At 44.4% G+C, this 21,788-nt stretch overlaps 1 protein-coding gene and 1 long non-coding RNA gene across 2 annotated transcripts; both read left to right on the top strand.

The window, feature by feature from the left end:
• Positions 1 to 15,729: 15,729 nt before the first annotated feature.
• Positions 15,730 to 18,567, top strand: LOC135633462 (uncharacterized). Its single transcript, XR_010495013.1, has 3 exons — positions 15,730 to 16,851; positions 17,475 to 17,585; positions 18,119 to 18,567. It is a non-coding gene; the product is annotated as an uncharacterized LOC135633462 (long non-coding RNA).
• A 680-nt stretch (positions 18,568 to 19,247) lies between these two features.
• On the top strand, positions 19,248 to 21,077 carry LOC103978364 (3-ketoacyl-CoA synthase 20). The gene is given in 2 exon segments (XM_009394134.3): positions 19,248 to 20,104; positions 20,185 to 21,077. Coding segments are annotated over 2 exon segments (1,524 nt in total). The 5' UTR covers positions 19,248 to 19,363; the 3' UTR covers positions 20,968 to 21,077.
• Positions 21,078 to 21,788: the final 711 nt, after the last annotated feature.

The following is a 21,788-nucleotide window of genomic DNA, read 5'->3' as shown; positions in this document are numbered from 1 at the left end:
GTTTTTTTCATCCATCAATTGCTCTATATGTTTTAGCAAATATAGTTTCAAAATCTAGCATAGGTAAAGCCATATTTATATATCTATATGTAAGTGTTTATGCATATAGTTTCTTCATAGTCTCATCCATTGTCAACCCTACCCCTAATCGAAGACCAATAGATAAATACCAAGTTTCCTAAATGCGCTTCTACGGCCAGAAGCTTATTTATATGCTAGTCTATGTCAAGACTAATTAGTGCATTGTTGTTATTTATATACTAGGCTATGCTAAGACATTCAATTTAATTACTGTCTCAATGCAGCATAAGTAAAATGTGTTCATTTCGAGTCAGCATCATGTCATTTCATATAATCAAAAACTTTTTTTTTTAATCTCTATTAAAATATTCAAATGGCATATGCTTTATCATCGGCATATTCAAATTGAATGCTAAAAAATGACGACGACTACTTCCAAAAGAACCAAAAAGAATTCCTCTCCAATTGCATAATATAGAACAGTCTATAATACACAGATCTGTGACCTTAAATTTTCTACAACCAACTAAGAGGAACCACCAGCAGAAACAAAGACGAGCACGCAAATGATACTTCTCCCCGTTTAGTTCCCAAGAACAAAAAAATTCCAAAGAACAAAGAATTCCAATGCAGGCTCGATATGCTATTGCAACTGCTATCTTCATTGACAAAATATAGTAAGCAGAGACCAAAATGGCAGCGATGCGGCATCTTCAGAGCGATGACAAGTTATGCAGGAACAAAGTTGATGTACTAACTTGGACCGATATGTAGGAGTTGTTGATGGGCACGTGCAGACAAGCCGGCAGGACTACGAAGGGGCATCGAGCTTCAGCTTAAAGTTGAGAGCCTCTGGTGAGCGGTGGATAGTAGTGGCAGTGTTTATTAGCATTGCGCCGATGGGCTTCAGGTGCAGCGACTGCATTACTGCTCCAGTATCTTCTTTCACGAATTCCATCCCTTGACCCTCAGTGTCATCCCGAAAGAGCATATCATCTTTACTTGCCTCCTCCCCCTGTGGCTAAGATGAATGCGGAGCATATTGAACTAGTTGGCATTTTATATCATGCACCAAAGCAGACTAAAGAAATAGGCTGACAAGCAGCATAACAAGAAGAGCTTGCAAGCTTAAAGGAACAGTTAAGACTAAGATCCTTGCGCCTTCGCTAGAACGTAAAACTAAGATGTCAGATCAGACCATAAGCAGAAGAATCCTGTAACCCTTGCAAGAACATAAGTTACAGGCAACAAACATGTGCACATAAAATGATAAAAAAAGAGAAAAACACCAGATTTGCTAATGCGAATAAATACTGGAATAGCATGCAAAGATCATACCTTGTGAATACAAAACCAACAGAAATATCACAATCATCTGCTTCAGTGTTAATCAAAAGTGGGAGAATAGTTTGATCAAATTCATAATAAAAGCACATCTGACAAAAGCCAGTGTAGCATATCAATATTAGTTTGAAAAACACCAGATTAAAAGAATTTTGTTCTGGCAGGTAATGTGGAAATAAGATGAATGGAATCATTTGAACCCATTAAAACAAAGATGCACTTGAGACTATAATCTCCTGATTGCAATATAATGGTTGGTTACTGATCAAAGAGCAGCCAAGGCATTTGTCCTTGGCAGAATAATATGGATAATAATCAACAAATACATGGAGAACCAGGTTCCACCAACTAGCAAGTAATGTAATGCATCACCAAAATACAAGCGGATTTACAAGTTGTATACAAGTCTAACAAATTATCTTGCATCTCTAATGAACATCAAATAATGTTTTATATTATTACCTCAGGTAACAGGCTCCATATACCAGACATCAGCTCTGCTACAGAGCCAACACCATCTTTCCCTCTCATGCTTAAAACCTGCCACATATCGGTCTGATTAAAAAAATTTGAATAAATGAATCAAAATATCTCCTCCTGTGATGTATAATAAATGAAGCTAGGATGACTATTCTAGCTCCTTGGGACACCTTGTGGATAGGATGAACAACAAATTTGAGGGAAAACAACCTCATATGTAGACATGGTGGAGAAGGGTCAATTCTACACTATTCTGAGAATTGAGGGAAAACAACCTCATATGTAGATATGTAGACATAGGCAAGTTTTTCCAAAGCAACTCTATTCTGAGAAAAAGCATATATAAGTGGATGTGATTTGACCTCAGCACTGCTCTACAACCCCAGAAAAAAAAGCCACAAGAGGAAGAATTCACAGGAAGGGATACTCTTGCATGTTCATATATAGATCCTGAACAACTTTATATAGTCACTTGCAATGATGTGTGCTAATGCATCTAGTGGAGTTAGTTGGGCTGCATTCATTGTGGCCTTAGTCTGATAATTAATTAAACGCTGGTGAAATGTAAGTCACTACGCCCCTAAAAGAACTATCACATTAGTGGAGTTAGTACAATGTGGGCATCACAGCTCTATTGTAACATGTGTATGGGAGTCAGTATTAAGCAGGTAAAAGTTGTTGAGATGTTGCAGATTTGACGCTAGGTACAGGTTGACAAAAAAGTTGTTACTTATTTTAGTGAAACAACAAAATCTTGCAGATTATTTGTCTTGAGAATGAGACGAATTCAATGATCACAAAGGGAAGGGGAAGGTAAAAAAAGTAGCTGTTAACTTGGGTTCTTCTAAATAGAGTCTAGGATGATTATTCAATCAAAGGAGTCAACTGATATTTTTTACCTTCTAGTGAGACAAGAACAACCACTCTGTTTCATCAACAATTTCTTTAATGTTGTCTACTATCAAGTCTCTTCAGGTTCTTTATCATACGGTACCATCTTGAGAAAAAGAGAAACATGGAAAAACGACTGGGCATTATTTGATCAATGCTCATAAGCATAATTGTACAGCCATTCAAGAGGATAGACAGAATGTACAATTTTGCACGATATCAAGAGAAAAAATAAAAGGAAAAATTATGAGAAAAAAATATATTTGAGTTTTGGAGTGAATTAGTTCTTTATAGAGTAGTGGCTAATAAAAGTTTTGTAGAGCAAACTGTAGAAATAACTATGTGATAAGACCCTAGGGTTTTATCATAGAAGGAAGCGGAGAAAAGGAGATGATCACTTCGAGGGGATCAGCCTCTTTGATCACTTCGAGGGGATCGGCCTCCTTGATCACTTCGAGAGGATCGACCTCCTAGGGCTTGTCAAAAGATTGGAATTATATTTCATTGCTTGTTGAAAAGAAACAAATACATCCCTATTTATAGAGTTCCACCTAGAGTCCACCAGGACTTGGACTCTTAATAATAAATAAATATCAAATAAACCCCTATCCGACTTTTACTGAATTAAACAAACTCAATAAAATATTATTTAAAGCTAAAAAAATAAAGGGATCCTAACAATTCCTCCCCCTTCAAATCAACCTTGTCCTCAAGGCTGAGCAGTATCAAACTCGGAGAGTTTCTCTTTCAGCACTTCAATCACAGGATATCTACAACGCATCACAACCCGTTGATCAAATAAGTACGATCTCCACTTCTTGATAGTGTAAGCAATAGGTCGGCCTTTTGGTGTAGTAGTCATTGCAGTTTTCTGAAGGACCCTCTCCATCCGATGACTAGTGGCAGTTGTGACCTTACTTCCACGTCTTCCTTTTAGGATCACTTGCTTTCCATTAATAAAAAACCTCATGATTAGTTTAGAAAAATTTCAAGAAACATCACCTAGGGTTGATAGCCATTCAATTCCAAGTACCACTTCGGAGTCTTCCAAGGATAGCAAAAAGAAATCCACAAGCAACTCTTGGCCCTGTATAATCAATTTTATCTTCGAATATTTGCTATCATAAGTTAAAATCCGTCCATCAGCGACTTTTCTTTGAATTTGTCATAACCTTCAATGTGGTAGGCCAATCGATTAGCAACCTTACTGTCCATAAAATTGTTAGTGCTACCAGTATCAATCAAAACTGTAACATGCTGATGTTCCAGAGTTACCCCAACTTTCATAGTTTGTGGGTTAGAGTAGCCGGCTAATGCATGCACTGTATGTATGATAGGTCCAACATCTTCATCAGAATCTATACCTTCATGATCGGAGTCCACATTATTAGCTTTCAGTTGCTCCCCAATTGGTTCAATAATCAGAAGTTGCCCTTGTTTACATCGGTGCTCCTTACTCCACTTTTCATTACAGTGCCAACACAAACCCTTCGTTGATCTTTCCTTGAGTTCTTCTCGGGTTAGTCTTTGAGTGTTAGGGTTTCGGTTGGGAATAGATGAGGGGGGTGGCTTGCGGATCATCTGTTTGTTGTCACTTCTGTTTTGACGATTTTCCCTACTGATTTTTTTCTCATGCAAACATGCAAATGAGATTGTAGCTGTCAGAGTGCAGGATTGGTGAGCTTTGACTTCACATCGGATATCTAGATTAAGTCATTCAATAAATGTTCCCACTAGTTATCGTTCGGACTAGTCTCTGGCTTGATTTGACAATCGATCAAATCTGTTCTGATATTCTAGCACTGTAGAAATCTGATGAATTTTAGCAAGCTACCCATCAACATTCTCATATTCAAATGGTCCAAAGTGAACGAGAAGCCCTCTCTTGAATTGCTCCCACGAGAGAACCCCATAGCAAGTTTCGTACCAATCATACCATTTTATTGCATCCCCATCTAGTTGGATTGAAGCTATTTCCACCTTGGATTCTTTTGGAGTTCTGTGAAAATGGAAAAATTTCTCTGCTCTAGAAATCCAGATGGTCGGATCTTCATTTTCCTATCTTGGGAATTCCACCTTCAAGCATGGGTAGCTTGTGTCCTGTTCTTGGTTCCTTTTTCCTGTGTTTCCATATCGATTCAATGTAAGACTTGAACTTACATCTTGTTGAAACTTGCAAAAGCTCTCTAATAGACTCTTTTTAAAATCGTTATGGGTTTCTTACAGTTGGCTCTCAATTCTAGTTTCTAAGGCTTCTAATCGGGCTTTCACTGAGTTGTCAGTAGCCATTGTGTAAGACTGCAGATCTGTAATCTCCAACTCCTGTTTTCGGTGTCAGGTCAAGGGCATCAGTACTGTACTATTCGGTGCAGCTGTTGTGAAATTTGGCCCGGGGCAACGTTGAGGGCGTAAGGGAACGCGAGGTTGCCAAGGAAGCGGACGCTGAGGGCAACGTGAAGGCTTGCTGTGGTCGCTACAAGGAGGAAAGGTTGTTGCTCTATTTCTGTTGCTGTGTGGGGTCAGACAACTGTGGTAGCAGAGGATGCTCTGTTGTCAATGCCGATGGAGGAGAGGAAGTGGTGATGGCAATCGGCGGTTGTTGTTGATGTCGGTGGAGAAGAGGAAGAGGTGATGGCAATCGACGACTGCGATAGTAGAGAGTGCTTTGTTTCTACCGTATCGCAGAAGGGGACTTTTTTTTGGCTCGCTAGCTGGGAAGCAGCAGTGGCGATGGTGGCAATTGGCAGTCGCGGTGGCTACAGCGACTGTGGTGGCCGCAGTGTCACGACCTTAGCTGGAATTGCCTAAGGCGTGAGGCACCCTTGCGGCCAAAGACGCAAACTTAGCTTGCGTTGCCTAAGTCGCGAGTTACCCTTGTGGCAAAGACGCGAACTTAGCTTGCGTTGCCTAAGTCGCGCTTCGCCCTTGCGATCTTTCTTCGCAAGGATCAGCCCACTTTGTAACCTCTCGCAGGTCCCGAAGGACCTGTAAAAGAGAAAGAAGTTAGTTCGAAAGAACGAGCAACGGACAAGTCCCGAAGTATCGCGAAAAGGGAAGCTTTACAAGCAATTCGACGAACACCCTGTGTGCACAAGAGAAAAGAGGGAGAGGGAGAAAAACAAGGCTTTCAAGGATGAACGAACAGCTGCAAGCCCACAAACAGCCGCTCACCTGGTCCCGGGCGCAAAGACAAGTTCCCGTAAAGGTCACGTGCGAACTTGCGAAAGAGATCTCAACGCCCGGTATATAACCGAAGCCCCATCCAGCCCTGTGCCACCCGGGGGGTTCCTGGGGTCTGAGATGGCTGACATTTTGGTGAGCGGAGGTAGTTCTCCGCTCACCTCCCGCGGCATGCGAAAACGGAGCTGTTTTGGGCTGTTTTGGGGCTGTTTTGCTCGGTTCGGTGAGTGGTCGCTTTGCAACGCTGCAGCTTGTTCGAACTTACATATTTACAAGCAAAATGACCCAAAACCAAGAGAAAACCTGCTGTCAAGCAGTTGTACATGCAGGTGTGAGCGACGAACGGTTCGTTGAACGGAGTTGTTGCGGGTGCGCGACGACCGTTCGTGACATTCTCCCCCACTTAAACTGTCGACGCCCTCGTCGACGCTTGTTGGTAGTTGTTGATGACTTCTTCTTCATGTCGCAGGGCGTCTTCAGGCTCCCAACTAGCTTCAGTTCGAGGAAGCTTTCGCCACTTCACCAAGTACTCTGTTTGCTCAGCTCCGTTGGGTAGCTTTATCTTGCCATCCGCTAGAATGGTTTCCACTCGCTTCTCGTAGGAGGCTGTGATGGGAGGTAGCCGAGTTGGAACACTTCGGGAAGCATCTTGCGGATCCGAGTGGTAGGCTTTTAGGTTGCTGGCATGAATGACGTTGTGAATTTTGAACCACGCCGGCAGCTGCAACTTGTAAGAGACGTTGCCTACCCTGCTGATAATTGGGAAGGGTCCTTCATACTTGCGCACCAATCCTTTGTGGACTCTGTTCCTAAAGAATTGGAGTGATGCTGGTTGGAGCTTTACCAACACCAAATCGCCAACTTTGAACTCTTGCGGTCGCCTTCCCAAGTCTGCCCACTTCTTCATCCTTTTTGCCGCCTTCTCCAAGTAAGCCCGCGTAATATCGGCATTTCGATGCCACTCCTTTGCGAAATGATAGGCTGATGGACTACTCCCAGTATACCCAATTGCCATGGTATGCGGAGTCGACGGTTGTTGTCCTGTGATAATCTCGAATGGGCTCTTGTTGGATGCAGAGCTCCGCTGCAAGTTGTAGGAGAATTGGGCAATGTCCAACAGCTTCACCCAATCTCGTTGATTGGCACTCACGTAGTGCCGAAGATATTGCTCCAAGAGCGAATTTATTCTTTCAGTCTGGCCATCCGTCTGGGGGTGGAGGCTTGTAGAGAAGTATAACTTTGACCCCAACAATTTGAACAGCTCGGTCCAAAATCGTCCCAGGAACCGAGCGTCTCGATCGCTAATGATATTGTGCGGGACTCCCCAATACTTCACTACATTCTTCATCATCAGCTTGGCCGCGTCCTTTGCTGAACAGTGTAGGGGAGCAGCAATGAAAGTTGCATACTTTGAAAACCGATCGACCACTACGAGTATCGATCCGAGTCCCCCTACAGGTGGTAAGCTTGATATGAAGTCTAAGGAAATGCTCTCCCACGGCCTTTCTGGTACGGGCAACGACTCCAAAAGTCCCACCGGCTTCCGCTGCTCCACCTTGTCTTGTTGGCAAGTAAGGGATGTTCGAACAAATTCTTCCACATCAATCCCCATTTTCGGCCAGTAGAAGGCCCTCTCCACGAGAGCCAATGTTCTGTGAATGCCTGGGTGTCCACCCCAAAGGGAATCGTGACACTCTTTTAAGAGCTCACGCCTTAAATTGTCTACTCGGGGAACATAAACCCTATTCCCTTTTGTGTAAACAAGTCCCTCCTAGACCCAAAATCGTCGTGTCTTGCCTTCTTTGATGAGCTGCATAAGGATAACTGCCTGGGGATCACTATACAACCCATCCCTGATTCGGGAAAGAAAGTTGGAGTGCAACTGACTTGCTTGGCCTCTGCCCTCCAGTTGTACGGCATTCACACTTTCCACTTTCCGACTTAGTGCATCGGCCACGACGTTCGCCTTCCCGGGCTTGTACTCCATTGCCATATCGAATTCAGCCAGGAAGTCCTGCCATCGCGCCTGCTTTGGGGAGAGCTTCTTCTGAGTTTGGAAATAGCTCAGGGCGATGTTGTCTGTCCTCAGCACAAATCGCGACCCGAGGAGGTAGTGTCGCCAAACTCGTAGACAGTGGATCACTGCTGTCATCTCCTTCTCATACACTGGATACCGCCGCTCGGTCTCGTTGAGTTTGCAGCTCTCATAGGCCACCGGATAACCCTCCTGCATGAGTACTCCCCCAATAGCGAAGTCCGAAGCATCTGTATGGACTTCAAAGGGCTCTCCATAATTCGGCAATTTGAGCACCGGTTCTTCCAGAACAGAAGCCTTCAGATCTTGGAATGCTATCTCACATTTGTCCGACCACTTCCAAGGCTGCTCCTTCTTCAGCAACTCCGTCAGTGGAGTTGCCCGCTTCGAATATCCCGCAATGAAGCGTCGATAGTAGTTGACGAAACCAAGGAAGGATCTCAACTCTGGCACCTTCTTTGGAGTTCACCATTCCGCAACTGCTTGTACCTTCGACTTATCCATCCGGATGGAGCCATCACCGATTCGATGTCCCAAGAATAGAATCTCAGTTTGAGCAAAGTAGCATTTCTCCCTTTTTACGAACAAAGTGTTCTCCCTGAGAACCTTGAAAATCGTCCGCAGGTGCTTGATGTGCTCCTCGAGCGTTTGGCTATAGACGACGATATCGTCCAAATAGACGACTACGAACTTATCCAAATACTCGTTGAATAGCTGGTTCATGAGAGTACAGAATGTGGCCGGAGCGTTGGTTAAGCCGAAAGGCATCACCAAGAACTCAAACGCTCCATACCTGGTCACACAGGTAGTCTTTGCTTCGTCGCCTTCAGTAATGCGCACATAACAATACCCCGACCGAAGGTCGAGTTTTGAGAAATACTTTGCCTTGCCCAATTGATCGAACAAGTCCGCAATGAGCGGGATGGGATACTTGTTCTTCACTGTCACTTTGTTAAGGGCTCGATAGTCGACGCATAATCGGAGGCTCCCATCTTGTTTCTTCTGTAAGAGAACTGGAGCTCCGAAAGGTGCTTTAGAGCTGCGGATGAGACCACCGCTTAGCAGTTCACCTAACTGCTTCCTGAGTTCTGCCAACTCTGGCGGGGGCATGCGGTAGGGTGGTCTCGCTGGAGGCTTCACTCCTGGCTCCAGCTCGATACTGTGATCCACGCCTCTGCGTGGTGGAAGATTCTTCGGCAACTCGAGTGGCATAACATCTTTGAACTCTTTTAGGACGTTCGCCACAGCAGCAGGTTCTTGAATGACCTCCTCGTTGAGTGGCTCTAGCTTCATAGCAGCCAGAAATGTCAACTCGCCTTTTCGCACCCCTTTCTTCAATTGTAATGCCGAAATGTGTTGGGGCTCCTTAGTTCCTCTCCGAGAGACGGGAACCACGCAGGGGTCATCGCCTCCCATCATACATAGGGAGTTCAAGAACGGCATCGGCACCAACTTTGCCGCGTGCATAAACTCTATTCCGAGAATAACTTGGAAGTCGTCCAGTGGCACGGCCATCATGTTGGTGTTTCCGCTCCAAGTCCCGATTTTGATAGGAACACACTTCGCCAACCCGGAGATTCGCCTGGCCTCCGAGTTCACCGCCTTCATTCGGCTTGGGCTCTTCTCCAAGGTCAACCCAAGTCGCTGTGCTTCACGATCAGCTATGAAGTTGTGGGTAGCGCCCGTATCCACCATCGCACGGGTCGTTTGGCCATTTAGCTTAATGTCCACATACATCAGCTCGCTACTTCCTGCTTTTTGTGCCTTCGTCTTCATGTTCTCCCCCACTTGACCCCGCATAGCGTTCAACAGACGCATTGCTCCCATTCGGGGTCCTTGCGACTCCTCATCGTCGCTGCTGGATTCTGAACTGGTCAAACTAAGAGCAACAGCTTTGCCCTTGTCCGATCGGGGAGGGTGGATGGAAGCCGTCAAAGCATTGAGTGCCTGTTTCTATGGGCACTCCCTTACCATGTGCGGTCCTCCGCACAAGAAGCATCCTCCAGGTTTTGAGGCCTTGCCTTTTGGGTTCGGCCCTTTGTGGGAGCTCTTCTTCTTTTGTTCGCCCCCGAGCTCCTTCCCTCGAGAATGTTTTGGAGGGCGATTGCTTGAAGATTGTTTCCTTCTCGCTGGGTCTTCAGAGGAAACAAAGTCGGTGAGCCTTTCTGCAGTAGCAATTGCCCCGACTACATCGGTAACATTCCTTCGATTTAGCTCCTACTGAGCCCATGGTTTCAAACCATCGAGGAAGCTGAACAACTTGTCCTTCTCGGACATGTCCTGTATGTCCAGCATTAGTGCAGAAAACTGTTTCACATAGTCTCGGATGGTGGTGCTTTGGCGGAGTTGTCTCAACTTCCTTCTTGCGACGAACTCTGTGTTCTCCGGTAGGAACTGAGTTCTCAACTCCCGCTTCAAGTCCTCCCATGTGTCGACTCGACACCGACCTTGTTGGATCTCTTCCCAACGAGTTCGCCACCAAAGTTTCGCATCTCCGTTCAGATACATCGTTGCTATAGAAACTTTGGTATCTTCAGAATCGGGCCTCGTAGCTCGGAAGTATTGCTCCATGTCGAACAGAAAGTTCTTGAGCTCCTTGGCATCTCTGGCCCCTCCATATCCATGAGGCTTAGGTGCCCTTAAATTTTGTGGCGGTGCAACGCGGGTGTTGCCTCCTCCCGCATTTAGTGTTCTTGTGAGCATAGCCACCTTTGCAGTGAGTTCCGCCACAACATCCTGTAAGTGTTGCACGGAGTCTTTGGTGTCATCCGACAGTCGGTCGACTAGGGCCTCGACCTTGTCGATCCTAGACTCCGCTTCCTCTTGCGAGCTCTCTACCCCAACAAGTCTTTGTTGGTCATGGTAGAGTCCCTCCATGCTCGCTTCAAGAACATCCAGGCGGGTTTCCGCCATCGTGAGTCTCTCCTTATGACTCTTTTTTCCAGTTAGCGCACCAGATTGCGCTTCCTCCGCTCGCGGAGAGTGGCCAACTTCTCGCTCATCCTGTTCGCTGCCGCGCTCCTCTTGAGCAGCTCCAACAGCATGAGAGCGAGTGTGCACGTGCAGCCCACTTGCGGCTGCTTGGGGCAAGGGTCCGGCTTGCCCCGTCTTGCTTGATTTGCCACGATGCTTTGCCATGGCGAAGTTGCGAAGTTCGTTCGCTATTCGATCGAAGAGCTTGCCCGCTCTGATACCACAATGTCACGACCTTAGCTGGAATTGCCTAAGGCGTGAGGCACCCTTGCAGCCAAAGACGCGAACTTAGCTTGCGTTGCCTAAGTCGCGAGTTACCCTTGTGGCAAAGACGCGAACTTAGCTTGCGTTGCCTAAGTCGCGCTTCGCCCTTGCGATCTTGCTCCGCAAGGATCAGCCCACTTTGTAACCTCTCGCAGGTCCCGAAGGACCTGTAAAAGAGAAAGAAGTTAGTTCGAAAGAACGAGCAACGGACAAGTCCCGAAGTCTCGCAAAAAGGAAAGCTTTACAAGCAATTCGACGAACACCCTGTGTGCACAAGAGAAAAGAGGGAGAGGGAGAAAAACAAGGTTTTCAAGGATGAACGAACAGCTACAAGCCCACAAACAGCCGCTCACCTGGTCCCGGGCGCAAAGACAAGTTCTCGTAAAGGTCACGTGTGAACTTATGAAAGAGATCTCAACGCCCGGTATATAACCGAAGCCCCATCCAGCCCTGTGCCACCCGGGGGGTTCCTGGGGTCTGAGATGGCTGACATTTTGGTGAGCGGAGGCAGTTCTCCGCTCACCTCTCGCGACACGCGAAAACGGAGCTGTTTTGGGCTGTTTTGGGGCTGTTTTGCTCGGTTCGGTGAGCGATCGCTTTGCAACGCTGCAGCTTGTTCGAACTTACATATTTACAAGCAAAATGACCCAAAATCAAGAGAAAACCTGCTGTCAAGCAGCTGTACATGCAGGTGTGAGCGACGAACGGTTCGTTGAACGGAGTTGTTGCGGGTGCGCGACGACCGTTCGTGACAGCAGGGACTTTGGCTGGGCTTCTTTCTCACTCGAGATTGATGTGGTTGCCGACTTCTGTCGCGACCCGAGTCTGATGAGCCAACTGGCTAATAACTTCATTTTGGTCCTTCAACCACGGACCAAAATGCTTAAGTAGGAGTTAACGTAGTACACTCATCAGACCCATATAAGCCAATCATATACATTGCCCACTTACGATGAGGGACTAATGGGATGCTACAACTTCTTTCTTTCTTTCCTTTTTTTCTTTTTTGAGATAATGATAACTGCGACAGGTGTTGTGAGAAATTGCAGTGAGAACGCCGAGGATCGCTACTCTGATATCAAATGATAAGACCCTAGGGTTTTATCATAGAAGGAAGGGGAGAAAAGGGGATGATCACTTCAAGAGGATCGACCTCCTAGGGTTTGTCAAAAGACTGAAATTATATTTCATTGCTTGTTGAAAAGAAACAAATACATCCCTATTTATAGAGTTCTACCGAGAGTCCACCAGGACTTGGACTCTTAATAATAAATAAATATCAAATAAACCCCTATCCAACTCTTATTGAACTAAACAAATTCAATAAAATATTTTTTAAAGCTCATAAAATAAAGGGATCCTAATACTATGCTGCCACAGTATTGTGTCTAAATGCCAATTAATTGGCTAAGCAAGCTTCCCTACCTTTAAGTTTTAGTTTGAACATCATGTGTGATCTATAATGGTATAATTATTCTTGACCTTCTGATAGACCAAACTAATTCCAAGTTTGATCCCTTTGGTCAAATATATGGGTTATGTTAGATATACAAACATCATCTGCAAAGTTTAAAATAACAGTACTCAAATCACAAAGCCATATGATTAAGTCATGGCACAAGATTCAGCACAGTAAACTATATAAGATACACAATGCAGCTGGCAATGATTGACAACCTATGATGTCCTAACCAAATCTCATCCTAGTGGAAATAGTTGAATGAGATTAAGAGAGAAATGACATTATATGAAGAGGAAGCACAAGGTTTCATGTTGTTCATTCACAGAGTCGATCTCCTGAGTGAGAATATAGAAGACCGTTTCTCCTTCCTCAATGTGTTTCAACATGAAGACCTAGTATCTAGCTTCATGAACATAACACTACTGAAAAACAACAACTTGAAGGCCTAAAAATGTCAAATATTATAATGATGTTGCAAAAGGAAATAATAAAAAAGAATTACATCCTTTAATTAAATAATATCCTATTGGATGAAAATCAATTTTGTACGACCATGTTGATTCCTCGGATATGGGGAATCATTGTGCCATAGAAAACATGGCTTAAGCAAAGCTCAGCAAAACAATGACATGCATCGAATAGTGTTCATGATGGCATGCAGGTATAGAATGAGTCAAAAGAATACACAGTCACTATAATAGAGAATAGTAATAGTTTTAATGAAGCTCATATCCTTTCTTCTTAGCTACACATATTTGTTTCATGGCATTGCTCGTGTGGGTATGGGTTATGTGCCAGCATGGTGCAAGTCGGTTACAACAGGAGGTGTGTTGGCTGCTACAAGTATCATGCCAGTGTAATGTTGTGTTGGCTTGGCCTTTGTGATGAATTATGCATGTAGTTAGTATTATACCAATATAGAATGTGTCACCCAGCACCAAGGACTTCTGGTAAAGTGCACAATTCTTATAGAGAATATTTTGCTGAATACAGTGTCACACATTAAATTTAGATTCCTACATATAAAGAACTTAAAGAAGTGATAGCAGAACTTCATAATATGAGTGCAAGGAACTCGAGTATCAAGTTAGAAAAGCAAGGTTCCACTTATTTCTTCTGTAGCAGTGTCAAATGTAGTCAGTGGCATCAAAAGAATAGACATTCTGGCCACGTCTTCAAGAAGCATAATATCCTAGAGGAATTCTTTATGGCAAATTGTATGAGATTATATGACAGGCTCCTCATGATAAATAACACTGCTAATTGACCAACATATACTACAAATTACGGTTTCTAATTTCACCTGGATTGGCATGTATTTGATGGTATATTCCGGTCCTAATTGGAACTGGCACATGGACCACCCTTTTTGGGTGGTCTGGTCTCCCCTCTTTTTTTTAAACTGACAGCAGGCTTAGGGTGACATGTCCGCAGCCTTGTTTACTTTCTTGTGCCTCACGCCATCACTCGCCTCAGCCATTATCAGACTGCTTGCCTAGTTTTGATACTTGTCTTCCTCTTCTGACTCTGCCTCGGCCTTACCGTGTGTCATTACAAACTGGACCTGTCCTGGTATGGGTCTTGTATCCAAAACTTCAAAGCTTGCTATATATTATAAAGACATTGATTAGAGCACATAATTTGACAACCCAATTTCCGATACTCTTTCTAGCATAGTTTGGAGTTCAAGCAAATACAGAAAAACCAAACCATATGCATCTAGTTGTACTTAAAAACTTATCCTAAACACACTGATATCAGATTTGACATCAACGTGAAGTCAAGATAGTTACATGATCAGCAGCCAGTTTTGTCAAGGTCCAAATTTGTTAAGCTATGGAAGATCAATGTTGAGTTCCATGTCCTATAACTTCTTATCCTGGAGTCATATAAGTATTGCAATTTGTAGTAAAATTAAGTTGAACTCAACATATCATTTTCAAACTTGAAATTATCCTTTCTATGTTTGACTCAGCAGCAAGATATTAAAAAATACACCTAACACCAAATGATGTCTGCTTTTCCGTCTCAGATTTACATTGTTATCCTTGTTCTAAATTCCTTCACTTTGTTTCTTAATCATCTCTGGATCATTAAAGAAGATGACAGAAAATTCAGACTAGAACAGAAAGGTTCTCCACTCACATAGTCCCCATGTTTTGTTTCATTCCTTCTCCATCAAAATCATGTCTAAACATTATATCTCACACTAAGTGACACTCGATACTATATGATTTCAGTAATAACTCAGCAGTCGCTAGAGAAACCCTAAATGAGCCGCGCCTACAGCGCAGACGAGGAAGGTTATTATTTGCCGAAATCAGAGGGACAAAACCATATACTCCACCACTAAGGAAGGATCCACTCACCGTCGAAACCTTCGTCCTCGTCTACTTCTCTGTCGCGGGGGCTCTTCGCCGCACTCACCCTACTCCACACACTGGCGACTAGAATCCTCCTCCGCCGACCGTGACTCTACCAGTGAGGGTCTCTGGAGAAGCTAAGATAAAGCACTACAAGACGGCGCACGAGGGTGAGAAGGAGAGCTGCTGCTAGCACCCGCCGGCTACAGCGTCCGTCGGAGAACGGTTGGCCACTTCGGTTACCCGGCGCCCAGGGTCGAAGTCCAATATCTGACGGGGCGCTCGTACTTAACTAGGCTTCGAAACGGGTCCAGCCCGTTATTAACGAAATCGGGCATGGATCCGATTCTAGGCGAACAGGCACCACAGACCGATTGGGTTTGGTGAAGCCGGGAATCTACAATCAAGCCGAGATCAAGCTAGGAACCAATTCGAGACGAACAGGCCCAATTTGGGTTTCGTGACCCGCCCAAATACCTCCTAAGCGGCTCGACCAACTAAGATCGGTTGGGGTTTGGTGAACCGCAAAAGATCCTGTGAAGACTTGTGATTAGTTAGGCCGGAGACGGGCTCGCTATTAACTCCGTCGCGTTCAAATCCAATCCGATAAGGGCTTGTAATTAACTGGGCCCTAAAACGGGCTGAGCCCGTTATTAGTTTGGTCGATCTCGGATCAGGCACGATAAATTGCAGTGCACTTCGACGGCTCCTCCGGGAAGACGAGGGTTGCAGGGGTAACGGCCTTGGAATCCCGCGATTGGAAGAGTACGGTGAGTCTTCTTCGGCTTCGGGGTTCTGCACTTTTTGTTCGGGTTCAGAAGGCGATGTTCATAGCTGAAGAATCGATTTGTTTTGTTGTTATCTTCCTCCGTATCTGTACGTTTTGCTGAAATCGGGCCAGTAGACCTGGCATGTTGGGGAGTCGGATTTTAGCAACGCCGAACGCTGCTGGGGTTTCTGAGCCATAGGAAAGGCGGAAGCCGAGTTTTTTGGTAACTTTGTTCCTCCATCAGCAACAAAGCGTGGATTCAAGTGTTGATGGCGAAGCTTTGCGTGTGAAAACGAAAGTCAAGAAATTGTCGAAGTCGGTTTCCTACGGCAGGTTCATCAGGTCGGTCTTGCAACGCTGGAAACTTCTGAAGATCTTGATGAGGCCTTGGGAAGAGGGCCTCAACAGCGAGGAGAGGACGATGACTATGATTCTAAAAGCGCATACGGTGTGGGAAAAGGGCTCTAGAGATCTTTAATCGGTTTAAAGAGAAAGGGATATTATGAACTCGACGTGATTATACTACAATGTCACGTTTATTGTCACGAGGAAGCTCAAAAATTGGATCTTGTTGGGTCAGCCTGGAGATGCGATCCAACAGGATAATGCTCATGAACTCCACTTATGGTATGTTTGTTAGTGCTTACTGCAAAAGAAGGCGTGACTGATGTTTGGTTGAGTGATCTCTACAAGCAAGGAAGTTTGCTGGATGAGTACACACAACCAGCTTTGACTACGATGTACATAAATGTGGATATGATTGACAAATGGTGGTCTTGGTTTGAAAAGTTCATGACAAATGATTGTAAAAAAGCTTCTTCTTGTTGCTTATCCAGGCAAAAGCTGACTGTTGTGTGTTAAATAAATTTGATGATAAAGGCTTAAAGGACACGAGTGGACTGCATTAAGGCTGGTGAAAAGTTTGATGGCATGGCAATTGTGTCAAAAAAGTGGACTTATGGTTCTTTAATACAGACGATATCACTGCTGAACTACCTCATAGAGCAGTGAGCTATATCAAAAAAACTGCAAGAGGGAGGTTTGCAAAGTGGCTGCATTCTGTATTCAGGTAATGACTAGCTTTGCTAAGCTTGGCAAATTACAAATGGCAGAAGATCATTTTAACAAAATGTTAGCTTTAAGATTCAACCTGATACCGTTGTTCATTCCGCTCTTAAAAATGCATTTACATAAGTTGAAAATGTTCATGAAGTGAAATATGTTAATTCAGTGAAGATTACTGGTTTTACTCTAGGTAACAATAACAAAGTCGTAAGTCTCAACTATTTGGGATCGACTATGTGGATCTTTTGCCCCCATTAAGATTTATAAAGAGTCATATGTTTACTTAAGTTCAGAGTACTTTGATCTTTATTCATAGTTTTTATTAAAGTCATTTTAGGTTTTTTTCTACCTCTCATCGTACCACTAGCATTAATCTGAGACACTCACTAGATCCTTATACCGCTAATATTATAGTTTCTAATAAAATCTTTTTAAATATTCGGTTGGCTTTACTCTGAACTTAAATTGTGGCTTTTCAATCGTGAGAGAACCACAAGCAACATATTAGCTTTTAAGAGTATTGGAAGATAATCCAGATGTTAATGCCTCTCCTTACAAGAGATTTGATCATCCAGCCGCTGCTTTGAAATCCTAATTTTTCTTCCAATCCCTGTTGAATTGGTGCAGGTTATTTTTGTATGGAAGTAGTTGAACCATCCGCAGAACACCTTGGAGACCAAGCATGCACAGCTGACCATCTTTTGCTCCCACCAAAGGTGCCATCTGTTCTCATTTAAGGTATGACTTCAACGATTCTGGAATTACAAGAAAGCTTACCAGAGAGATGTTGGTCAAAACCTGTTCTTATTATTCTCCCTCTTATGAAGAAGATACACTACTATATGTTGGATGTCAAAAACCTCTTCAATGACTCTGTTAAACACATCGATCACACAATTATCACAAGAAAGGACTTAGTTGATCAGAAAGGTAGGATGCCCAACGTGAATCATATCTCATGACACTTGTCACTTTCAGTTCTTGGTTCATTTTGGGAGTTCTTGGCAGTCTTTTAGTCCATGTGTAAATGCTTGATTATGGCATGCAAGTCATTTGCGGCATGTGTACATGCAACTAAACTCTTATGCTGCTGGACTTACAATACCTCTTTTTCAATCATATATTGCCTTGTCCTTGACCATTAGTCATCTCTGCTCTAACTTAGTTATAGTTAGGTAGCAATTATACATGCAAGTATCCCAACAGTTGTACCTACAGTATCTGTTTTTGCCTATAACTATCAATTTACAAAAGATTATAATTGTTTCCAGGGAAATGCACAGCATGTGTGTCAAAGAACACTCTACCAACCAAGAAATACATTGCCGGCATACAAAACTGGAATGGGTTGGAGCAGCAAGAGAAATGATTCAGACACGGTGAGGGCAATAGAAAGTGTTGTTGGGGGAGAACAACCACCCAACCAACCAATTCTGAGAGGAAGACAAGAGAAGCCAGCTTAATCCCCTGCATGCACGCCTTCTCCACATAGCTTGTATGCTTCAATTCTTGGCGACCTCCAACGCTCCGATCGAATAATGGAAGAAAGGGATCGAGTTTACTAGTAAACATATGGTCGTTAAGGAATGATCTTATTGTTGTGTATGGTTGCAATCTTGTTGTTGTGTTGTATGGTTAAATCAAGGACTATTTTTTCCAGAGAAACAAACCCTCTATTATTATAAAAAGGAAAAAAGAGGCAGTGTGAAATTGTTGAAAATTTCTTTTGAGTACAATGATTTTGATTGAATTTCTGGTTAATTAGTTTCTATAATTTGTCTTGGTGTAACATATAAACCATCAAAATTAGACTAAGATGTATCATTAAGTTTTCTAATTTTACCTGATCCAACCAATATGTGCAGCTTTGAGATCAAAATGTGATAAGCTTGTTGAACATTTTTATGTAAGTAAAATTTTTAACATGAGTGTCTAATGATTATATATATATATATATATATATATATATATATGTATATATATATATATATATATATATATATATATATACATAATATTATCCGATCAATGTTTGAGATATGTTATGTTAAAAGCTTTATGTGACGGATTACTTTTGATATATATATATATATATATATATATATATATATAATTAATTTATTTCAAAAGAAAAAAAATAAATTAAAGTAGATGAAACTTCATTATCTTAAAATTGAAGATAGAAATGGTGGCCGCCATAACTTGTCCGCTCTGAATTGATCTGGCGGTACTTTTGTCACTATTGCGATTTGTGACCGCTATATCGACATCCAACTGTGGAAATGAATGCCTCGCTTTAGCCGTCAGATCTACATGGTTGAATGCAAGTAAGTCGCTGGGGCAGTTGCATCCTCTAACCTTCTCTCTCTCTCTGCTTTAAATCTCTCAAGCCATATCGTTTGTAGTGGCATTCCATTCCCCACCTCCCATCAAAGCTTTCTCCTCCTAGACTCTTCTTCTACCTCAAACCTGATCTGCTATTTGCGCTTCTGCCGAGCTGGGCAAAATTTGCAGTCATGTCGGGCGAAAACTCCGACTCCCCACAAGTCTCAGCAGCTCCCCTGCAGCACACCGTCAATCTCAAGCTCGTCAAGCTGGGATACCATTACCTCATCTCCTACTCCCTGTATCTTCTCCTGTTCCCCGCCCTCGCCGTCGTCTCCACACGCCTCGCCAGCCTCACCTTCGGTGACCTGCTCCTGCTCCGGAACTCCCTTCGGAGCAACCCGGCGACCCTCGTCCTCTGCTACGCCCTTATGGTGTTCCTCGCCACCCTCCTCTTCATGAAGCGGCCCCGCCCTGTCTACCTCGTCGACTTCGCGTGCTACAAGCCCAGCTGCGCCCTCAAGTGCACCCGCGAGTTCTTCGTGGAGCACTCGGCGCGCACCGGCATCTTCACCGACGACAACCTGGCGTTCCAGAAGAAGATACTGGAGAGGTCGGGGCTGGGGCAGTCGACGTACTTCCCGGAGGCGATGTTCGAGACGCCGCCCAAGCTGTGCATGGCGGAGGCGAGGAAGGAGGCCGAGATGGTGATGTTCGGGGCCATCGACGAGCTGCTGCAGAAGACCGGCGTGTAGGCGAAGGACATCGACATCCTGATCGTGAATTGCAGCCTCTTCAATCCCACGCCCTCCCTATCCGCCATGGTGGTCAACCACTACAAGCTCAGGGGCAACATCCAAAGCTACAACCTCGGTGGGATGGGTTGCAGCGCAGGACTCATCTCCATGGATCTCGCGAAGCAACTCCTCCAGGTTTAGTTAGTCTCCCGACTCTGCTGAGCTCCTCTGAATTCGCAGCTTGCAGAGCTAATATGCGCATCCGAATCCAACAGGTACACAGGAATTCCAACGCCTTGGTCGTGAGCACGGAGAACATCACCCTCAACTGGTACTTCGGGAACAATCGCTCCATGCTCGTGCCCAACTGCCTGTTCCGCGTCGGCTGCGCCGCCGTCCTCCTCACCAACCGCAGCGCCGGCCACCGCCGCTCCAAGTACCAGCTCATACACACCGTCCGCACCCACAAAGGCGCGGACGAAAGCTCCTACAACTGCGTCTTCCAGCACGAGGACGACGAGGGCAAAGTCGGCGTCGCGCTCTCCAAGGACCTCATGAAGGTGGCCGGCGATGCTCTGAAGGCCAACATCACCGCCCTCGGGCCGCTGGTCCTGCCGTTGTCGGAGCAGCTACTCTTCGTCTTCAATCTGGTGGCGAGACGTGCATTGAGGATGAGGATCCCTTCGTACATTCCGGACTTTAAGCTCGCGTTCGAACACTTCTGCGTGCACGCGGGAGGGAGGGCGGTGCTGGACGAGGTGGAGAAGAGTCTGGAGTTGACGGACCGGCACATGGAACCGTCGAGGATGACGCTGTACCGGTTCGGCAACACGTCGAGCAGCTCGCTGTGGTACGAGCTGGCTTACTCGGAGGCCAAAGGGAGGATAAAGAAAGGGGACCGGACATGGCAGATCGCCTTCGGCTCGGGGTTCAAGTGTAACAGCGCGGTGTGGCGTGCATTGAGGACCATCAATCCGGCCAAGGAGAAGAATCCGTGGATGGAGGAGATTCATGAGTTCCCGGTGCGTGTGCCCAGGGTGGAAGCTATTAGGACGTAGAAGAAGAAACAATTCATAGTTAAGGAGACCCAAATTGTACTGTGAATCTGAATAAAATATTTCTCATGCAAACCATCTCAAAGAAAATAAAAATAAAATTGATTTGAGTATTTTGCATTCCAAGTGCCGAGTGGCTTCTGAGTGCTGATTAGTTCAAGTGAATGCAGCGTCATCTTCGAGCAATTGATATGGAGAGATGGCTTCTCCATCGATGTAGTATGAGGATGCGTTTTGCTCACTTTAAGCAAGAGAATGTTGCTTTTACGATCTTAACTTCGATCGATCTGGTTATGTCATATCATACACACATTATAATGTTGTATCTTTTAACGAGTCCACGGTCGACATGTAATTTTGACTTTGTTACATGAGTTTTTTATTATTTGACTTGATGTTTTAGAAAGTCCCAAAATCGCAAGTGTTTGGAGATGTCAATATCCCAACCAAAACAGAAAAAATACAATAGGTTTGCGGACCATTTTCTAGCTTCAACTCCACCACCAGCTCTAGCCCCTACCCTAATGAAGAGTTATGTTCCCTTAGGAAAATAACTTTCCACATCACTCCTCTCTAGGTCCACCTAATCTTCTTTAACAACTAGGGGGACCTAAAGGGTTAATTATCTAGTATATTCAACTCTCCCTAATGTGTAAGTCCATTTAAGATGGGTTAATCGTTAGAGAATATCCAAAAAAAAAAAAAAAGGGAAAAAAAACTGAAACCGAACGCTACCGAAAGGTCTCATTTGTTAAAAACATTACGGAGGAATCAATTCCTCGTATATTCAAAATGCCAACCTTAAAGCTCTACCAATTGAGCTA

The sequence above is a fragment of the Musa acuminata genome, chromosome BXJ3-3, assembly GCF_036884655.1.
Source record: "Musa acuminata AAA Group cultivar baxijiao chromosome BXJ3-3, Cavendish_Baxijiao_AAA, whole genome shotgun sequence".
Taxonomy (NCBI): Eukaryota; Viridiplantae; Streptophyta; class Magnoliopsida; order Zingiberales; family Musaceae; genus Musa; species Musa acuminata.
The sequence above is the reverse complement of the archived record's forward strand: the minus strand, read 5'-3'. Positions and strand labels throughout refer to the sequence as shown.